Raw genomic sequence first — 8,576 nt, 5'->3', positions numbered from 1 at the left:
TTCGTTTTTATATGGTTTTGGTTATATATTTAACAGAATGAGACACGTTATGATTACATAACACCTTCGGATCTATCTACTTGAAGTTTTTGCTTCTTCAACTTCTTTTGAGAGACCTTCTTCTTTTCGGGAGTATCAGAGGGGACCTTCGAGAAGGCTTGCTCCTTCTCAACCAAAACGACTTCAATGTGACATGGAGAGCTCATGTAGGGGTTGATTCTACCGTGAGCACGATAAGTACGACGTCTCATGTGAGGAGCACGATTGACTTGGATATGATCAATGACCAAGTGATCCACATCAAGACCCTTGAACTCCGCATTGCTCTCAGCATTTTTCAACAAATGAAGAAGGAACTCAGCAGACTTCTTGGGCCAACGACCTTGGCTCGTTCCGTGAACCTTGGCTTGAGCATGACGACCAACGCCTCCCATGAACCGACGGAAGGGAATGATTTCCTTTTGGTTGATCACGTTCTTCAAGTAAGTGGTGGCACGGTGAAGTGGCATTTTCTTGATGGCCTGAGCGGACTCACGTGTGTTCTACAGGATTTAAGCAATTATTAAGAATGATCAACGTTTCAAAAGGGACGTAATGAAAAGAAGGAGGAGATTGGGGCCCAAGTGGAGGGAGTCAAGGAAGGAAAAGAGGTTTGTGACTTCAACCGCCGTTTAACTCCTGATACCAAGAGGTTTGCGGAACAAAGTCACCTACACTCTCTTCTCAGCAACTCATACCATGTATCAAAGAGGTTTGTGGGCCCTTCAGAGTACAGGGACTCCACCTTTCCACTCTTTCCCACCATCACTTTATCTCACCTTAAAATGGACTCTCAAGTTAGAGCCACGAGCCTTAGCAGACTTGGTGGGGTTATCTGGTTCGGTGGCGTAGCGACCCATCTTTATCTATTAACTATCTGCAAACAATAACTTATTATATTATATATCAAAGTGATAGAATTTTATTCTTACCCTAACCTCGGGAGTACCGCGTCGTTGAGAAGTCAAAGAGGAAAAGGAAGGAAACAATTCACGACTTTTTTATTTTTATAAATCAGCGTCAATTCGTCATTCAGGGGTACCACGTTGTTAGGGTATTGAAAATTGTCTAAATCTTCGTGAGTTTGTAAATCAAAAAGAAAACATTGGCAACCATGATGGACGACATAATATTTAATAAATAATAACATCAATATTATGTCCACTATTAAAAAGTAAGAAACTTTTAAGGTAGAAAGCGCCTCAGTTAGTAATTACTAATCAGTAGGGTTAATAAGAATAATTTATTAAATGAAATGGAAGATAATGAGTTAATAAATGCAAATCCATTTAGAGAAGAAATCCATCTAGCTTACTTTGGTTTTGACTTGTCACATATCTTTTATCTGTGGACATATAGCTAGAGATGACTAAAAAAACTATAGTGCTCCTTGTTTCCTAATTTTAGGATTGAATTTTCAAAATAGGGAGAAATAATTAATAAGAGCACTGTTACCTTCAGGTTACCTAAATAAAAAATCAAAATTAATGGAACCAAGATCTCCTGGGGACTCATAAAATATGAATTGAAACAAGGATGAAATGTGCATTAATCAATACTATCAAACACATTTTAAATTTAATTACTGGAGCAGATTCGTATTATTTCATAGTATTTAATTTTGTGATTCATTGATTATTATTTGTTAGGGTTATAGATGCAATTTCTAAACAATTATTATTTTTATTGAAGCTAACAAAAATTTGGGGAAAATTTTACTCTTTTCTCATGAATTTTTTTTCACCGTTGATGCCTCTGTGAATAAACAGAACAGCTGCTACATCACAATTGAACAACCAGACAATGTCTCAACTTCAGTTAAACATGTCTTCAGAGTAAAAAATCCAGCCATAACCATGGTCTTGAACGTTGGGGTGTCTCCCCTCCATTTTTGTGGCAAAATTCTTGGTAAATTAGTGCTACCTTGGGTCAGTGAAAAGTTCGGGACAACTTTGTTTTCACTCAAGACGGAGCTCCGTTTCATCACACTTCTAAGACCCAGGCCGTCCTTGTAGACAAATTTCCGGACATTTGGGACCTCAACATGTACCCGCCATCCTCAAAACCCTTAGACCTATCTATCTGGAGTGTCTTGTGGAGAGGGCGTCCAGCCTCAAGAGGCTTCTATAAGTTAGAAGTGAACCAAGCTCGAGTCTGACTATATAGTGAAGGACTGTAAGGGGTTTATGCCTCGTATTGAAGCAATTATTAGAGCTGAGGGTTCACATATTTAATAGAAGTTCAGTTGTGCCGAGCACTATTTTCAGATGATTTTGTTAACTAAATGAGGATAAACATCCTCAAAAAACCAATCGTTTATAACATCAAGAGGATTTAATGCCAGCGACTGATAATACCTTCAATAAGGGCTCCGGAGTCGGAGTTGGTGCCATTTTTGGTGGAGTCGTGAAATTTGTACCGAACCCAAGTCCAGCTACAAAAATTATTTTAATTTTTGTAAACAAAACTTATTTATAATCTAAGGCTTATATTGAGTATTCGTAAAGTTATTTTCTAAATGGTTATAAATTATAGGTATTTATCACTATTAATTTATTAAACTTATTAAGTTAACTAACTTATAAGTTTACTTCAGAAATTTTGAACATTCTTTATATTCCATACAATCACAACTCTCAAACACTTCTAATTTCTAAATTATTATTTTGGATATAGCATAGCCAGTAACTGTACTTTGTTCATTAATTAGACTTGTGAATAGTCAATATCATCAGGTAAATGTGTAACATTCCAGTGAGATGTAGTTCGTATTGTCATTCCTTGGTTAAGAGTACATAAATTATTTTCTGAAACTTATAATTTATTAGCAATAGATAGATTTTGATCCATTTCATTTCTTGTTCATCTAGTTAAATTTTATATTTCAAATATTTTCTTTATACATAGCACAATTATTTACAACATATAACTAATAATTACCTATAGGTATAAATTAAATCTATATTTAAAGTATATAGACTCAAATGACTTAATAGTACTTATAGTGGCTATATTATTAAAAAATAATTATGTGTGTTGGAGTCGGAGTCAAGAATGAAGAAACTACTTGGATCATACTAGATAGAAATTGAATTTAAATTCTCAGTCCCTAAAATAATAAATCAACATAAATAATTTCACTAAAAACTATATACATCTAGAAATAAATTATTCATAATTCACAGTTTGGTATAATATTTTGTAATCCTGGTTTTTAATCCAACCATTTGAATTATGCGACTCCAAATACATTTGACTCATTGTGCAAATTCAATCTACTCGACTCTAGAGAATTGATTAATTATTTCAATGTAACATAACAATCTTGTACAATATAAGCTGAAGTTGATACATTGTTTTTAGAGGACAAATTCATCAGTTTAAGTAATTAGTTGAAGATTATTTCAACATTTACGTTAGAAAACCTTTTAACATTAATCTATTTCGATTTTGAGTTGTATACATTAAGTAAATCCATCATTTTTTACTCAAAAACAAATTTTTGGCATTTCAAACATAATCTTAAATGTTGCTTAAAATACTTAATATTTATATTATAGCCTAATAATTCAAAGATTTACCAAGTTTACCAAGTAAAATTTATCATCATTCATCAAAAATAATGTTTTTCACCACAAAAGATTTCGTGATTGGAGCTTGTGATCCTCCATGTAGTGTTAGAATTCATTGGTATTATATAGGATTTTGATTTTTGTATTAACTTATATCAATCAAGAGCTTTCGTTTTGAATTTATGTCATTTCATACTATGCTTTTGATATAATATATAATAAATGAACCGTTGGCAACAAGGAAAATACAGAAGGCCATATGTTTATTCAAATTTTTCATTTTCCTTTTGACCATAGAAAAAGAAATGTATTTCTTTCTCTATGCTTTTGACAATTGAGGTTGAGATTGTATAAAAAAGCTCGTCGTGCGCGCTAGTATCTAATGAATGCAAAATGATATGATGTAATAAATTTGTCAGAGTTGTTTCATGACGTCATAGTTCCCTCCTTTCTTGCTATAAAAATCTATTTTTATTTTGTATTTTAATTTAAATTAATAATTATATACCCACCTAATAATTAATAAGTAATAACTAATATTACTTAAATATTTTTGAAATAAGCATATTAATTAAATACCCTTCGACTATTAGTTTTTATTATTGTATTTGGGAAATGACGACAGTTTGAATGAATTAAAGTCCATAATATTGCCCATTGATATAAATCGACAAATAATGATAATTATTATTATCTAAGAGTAAGTATGGTTTATGAAGGATAGATAATTGAAGTGGCCTCACTTTTAAAGAATCAGAGGTTTCCATAGACAAGGGAGAATCAACCATTTATTTGATCGTATAACTATTTAAGAACCAGAAATGAGCCTCAATAATTTTTCGGATGATGAATTCGGAGACTTTAACTTCTTAACATCCGCCGGCACCAAGAACCAAGGTACGTTTGAAGTTCTTTATTATTTAACAATAATGATTTCAGCATTCATTTATTCTCACCAACAACCAGCCAAATTTAAATCCAAAACTCCAATACGAAGAGAGCGTGAAAGGTCCACGTCTTCATCATCCCTAAACTCCGTTTCTCCATCTTCATCTATTTACTTAAGGTATCATTTAAAGGGGTTCTTAATTCTCTATCATGAAATTACTCTAAATATTGACATAGTGATGAGGAAGTTCCAATTAATGATGCTTCAGTTCAAGAAGTAGTCTCTGTTATATCCAAAAAAACACCTAGAAGTAGAAGAAAGAGACGACAGTCTTCAAAAAAACCCAAAAAAACGAGTGGGAACGACAATTCTATAATTGAGTTGAGTGATGATGATGGAAGTTCGTCTCCGAAAACGAAGGAAGAGGACAATAAAGTCATTAAAATACACTGGAACTATGAAATCCATCGTATTTCCATTCATAGAGTAGGTTTTATATAATAATGCTACATCATCAATATATCATTGACTTCTTGTGTTTTCTAGAATGCGAAAGTAAGTGATCTCATTCTTAACTTTGCTGAGAAGTTATCCATATCCTCTGATGAGCTTATGCTTTCATTGAACGATAAGCCCATGAACAAAGACTCATCCGTTGAAGAAATCAAAGTTATTGACATATTACATGCTTACAAAGGAATTCAAGATGAGGACTTGATCGAACTCAAAATTCAAGATGGAAAAAGTCGAGACCCCGTAATGGTCAAACTAAAACCCTCAGAGACTGTTTCTTCCCTAATCGAAATGTACATTTCCAAGAAAGACGACTCAATCAAATTTGAGGAAGTTAGTTTAATCTTTGATGGCGAGGTTCTGGAAAAAAAGGAATCCCTTAAAGTGCTTGACTTTGAGGGTGGTGAATGTATTGATGTTGTAATATGTCAAATGATTCCGGAAAAACAAGTTTCCACTCCGAAAAAACCCACCCCAAAAAAAGTAACCAGGAAGAGATCAAGACGGCGTAAACAATAAGTGTTTTAGAAAGGTCCAAATCAAGTCTAATGAATCCACTCGTGGATGAGTACCTTATATTTATTAGAAAGATTATCTATATATATTTTTAATTACTTTAGAAAAAATATTTCATACATTTAGCCTTGTAGCGTCAAAATGGGGGCCAACCCAAATCAGTAAACAAGTAATAAAGAAGTTCCTGTCTCCTCGAAGTATATTGAATTATTGAACATTATCAAACAAAAAACTGAGAATATTAAATTTATTTCCATGAAATTTCGTTCAAAATGAACGTTTATTTATTTATACCAACCAATATTGAACGTGGAAGGATAGTATCCTGTATCTCGAGAATATTCCGGGTTAAAGAAGTGCTTCGTAAACCAAGATTGATTAAAAACATTATTGTTATAAATAAATTTACAAACGTTTGATGGCATCCATAATTATGTCTCGTCGCAAGTAGTTGAATGGTTATCACATTTACATATCACTTTTTTAGTGTAGGACAGTGGTTTCTTAGCAATTGGGAGGATGGGAGATTTATATCTTAATTAAGAGCGTACATTAGATGTAAAATAAAATAAAATTTTTGTAATAATGAAATTGATTAATAATACTAAGTATGAGCTGCGTGCGTAGGAGAAGAACAGTGCATTGATAATAGCAGGAACATTTGCTAATAATACAAGACATATCTTATTACCCAAATTAAATATGGGTACCCGTGTAAAATATGTTATGTTTTGCCATAGACTGCAATGATAAAGTGTTAATTAATAAATCATTGATACATTTAATTATGAGGACGCTTTAACAGTTGGCTTGAACCGCTATTAAAACCGTTAAAACGAAAATCATGACAACACCCCAATAAATTAATTAGCAAGAGAAAAAAAGGTGAAAGAAGAGAGGGAGTCAATCAAACAGTTCTTTAGATTCAATGGGCATTACGAATGAATCAATCGTTTGGACCGAATGCGTCAGAACTCTTTTGTACCTTGTCAAGTCTTGATCGACACTACCTTACCCCGAGGTTGTCTCTGACTTTATAATTATCAAGATGTGTTTGCCATTAGAGTACTTCAGTAGATAATCCTTTAGTATTGCACCAAGAATCATCATCAAATAAATTATTATTTTTTCCAGCAAAGTATCCAAGAACCAACTTAATCATCATCTAATGCCACTTAAGGAGCAAATAATGTATGAAAGGGTTAATTATGATAACCATAAAATATAACTTCACTGTGAACTTATGAACAATATATTTTCGAAAACATTACATGTTATTCACATCAACGTCAGTACACAAAAGCAAGATACAAAATGGAAATGTATAGTTGAAGTTAGGGACGCTCATTTCTTTCCGGATTTCTTAATTCCACCACTGACCAAGGGTCCTTTTTTACCAGCCTTTGCCGCTGCTTCCTTTAGTGCTTTTTCTTGTTCTCTGCAATTAATAATGATTGGATAGAGATAGTTTAGTAAATACTTAAATGAAGTCAGTTATAAGATCTTGATAATTAATTCATCATTACCATTCTTAAAATATTATATACTTTTTATAATAATTAATATATCATTGGCATAGAAACAAGATCTATTTCCCTATTTTATCCTCCTCCCCTTTATATAAAATATAAATATGGAATTCATAACATCTGTAGTACTAGTATCATAAGATAATGAACAAATTGTATTAATAATTACCGTTGTTTTTGTTTGAAAGCTAAATCTTCATCATCCAGATCTCCTCCCTTCTTTTTGGGAGCCTTAAGAGGTTTTTTCTTGCCACCTTCGCGGGACGACATGTCTCACTTTGCTGTATGTTAAATCAAAATAACAAATACTAAAGCCACTGCGGGTTGTTCTTCCGGTATTGGAAATTTGAAGCAATTAAAAAGGAGAGCTAGCTAGCTAAAGCTTTCATCAATAGCTGAAAAATGTATTTGTCAAAATTTACTTTTTTGTGCGCTAGCAGCAGAGGCAGAATTTTGTTATTACTTAATTCTATCTTCAAGAGAATAAATGGCGTGTTACCATATCTTAGATGTTATTGGAGAGAGCGAGGAAAATTGTAGAGCTCAGTAAAGTAGGAGCAATCTGAAATTGCAATAGAACAAATTGCCATCGACTATCGTGCGTGTAGACGTCTAAGTGTATATTATATTATATAATATACACTTAGACGTGTATAATTTATATATATTGACTTAAATGTGATAGTTAAGAGTCTTAAAGTATCTTGTATATAGCTAGATATATTTAACGCTTTATGTATATTATACCGTACATATAAATGATATTGGGAAAAGAGTTGCTCTCACAAAAATATCCTATATATATATATACCTATATACACGACGTGTACACGCACGATAAATGTGGTAACCCGCCTTTACAAGTGTAGCTTCTAGCTAGAGACTAGAATATACGTGTGTTAATAAGCTAATAGCTATATATTATAGCTTATATAACTAAAGCATTAAAAAGTTTTAAAACTACCAATTAGATAATATCCATAACTCATATTCATAAGATGGTGGCAGGAAAAAATGGCAAGCGAAAAAAAGGAAAAGTGACCAAGTGCAAAAAATATCAAAATTCTTTAAAACTGATATCACCTATCACCAATACATTAAGATTAAAAAAAACAAAAAAAACGACCACTGTAGCGGTTCATGTGGATTAAGTTTTAATCACATAATTCTCCGTTATCAATTATAATATTATTAGTCATGATGGATTATTCATATTGGACAAGACTCAATTATTGACAAACAAGTATTAGCGTAATATATCGAGAAATATGAGGAACTTGAAATTTTTGAGGGCCTGAAACCTTCCCATAGAGTCGACCCCAACAGTACGTACTGCAATTAACCAAATTAGATATTTACATGAGTGTCGAATAAATATTTTTTGATTCATTTCTACCATCATTAAATATATTTACATTTATTCAACAAATAAAATATTTGATGAAATTAAACTCAGACAAAGAAATTGACATTTATATTTATTTTTCAGTTTAATTAAGTTGAAGCTGGATTTTCATT

General features: G+C 32.3%; 2 protein-coding genes across 3 annotated transcripts; one reads left to right on the top strand and one right to left on the bottom strand.

The window, feature by feature from the left end:
- RpL17 (ribosomal protein L17) lies at window positions 1-1,656 on the bottom strand. Of its 2 annotated transcripts, none has more exons than XM_040725664.2 (3): window positions 972-1,656; window positions 819-916; window positions 1-542 (listed from the first exon to the last, which is right to left on the bottom strand). In XM_040725664.2, the coding sequence occupies exons 2-3, from the start codon at window positions 897-899 to the stop codon at window positions 54-56; spliced, it is 570 nt and encodes a 189-aa protein (XP_040581598.1). In that variant the 5' UTR covers window positions 900-916; window positions 972-1,656; the 3' UTR covers window positions 1-53. The 2 variants fall into 2 exon arrangements, with proteins under 2 accessions (XP_040581598.1, XP_040581599.1); XM_040725665.2 differs by having other exon boundaries at window positions 978-1,082.
- A 2,697-nt stretch (window positions 1,657-4,353) lies between these two features.
- On the top strand, window positions 4,354-5,726 carry LOC121129956 (uncharacterized). The gene is made up of 4 exons (XM_040725663.2): window positions 4,354-4,508; window positions 4,578-4,677; window positions 4,737-4,986; window positions 5,047-5,726. Exons 1-4 carry the CDS (start codon window positions 4,433-4,435, stop codon window positions 5,530-5,532), a joined length of 912 nt encoding a protein of 303 aa, XP_040581597.1. The 5' UTR covers window positions 4,354-4,432; the 3' UTR covers window positions 5,533-5,726.
- The last annotated feature ends 2,850 nt before the right edge of the window (window positions 5,727-8,576 follow it).

Source organism: Lepeophtheirus salmonis, chromosome 14 (genome assembly GCF_016086655.4).
Source record: "Lepeophtheirus salmonis chromosome 14, UVic_Lsal_1.4, whole genome shotgun sequence".
NCBI lineage: Eukaryota > Metazoa > Arthropoda > Copepoda > Siphonostomatoida > Caligidae > Lepeophtheirus > Lepeophtheirus salmonis.
This window is presented reverse-complemented; position numbering and strand designations above follow the sequence as displayed.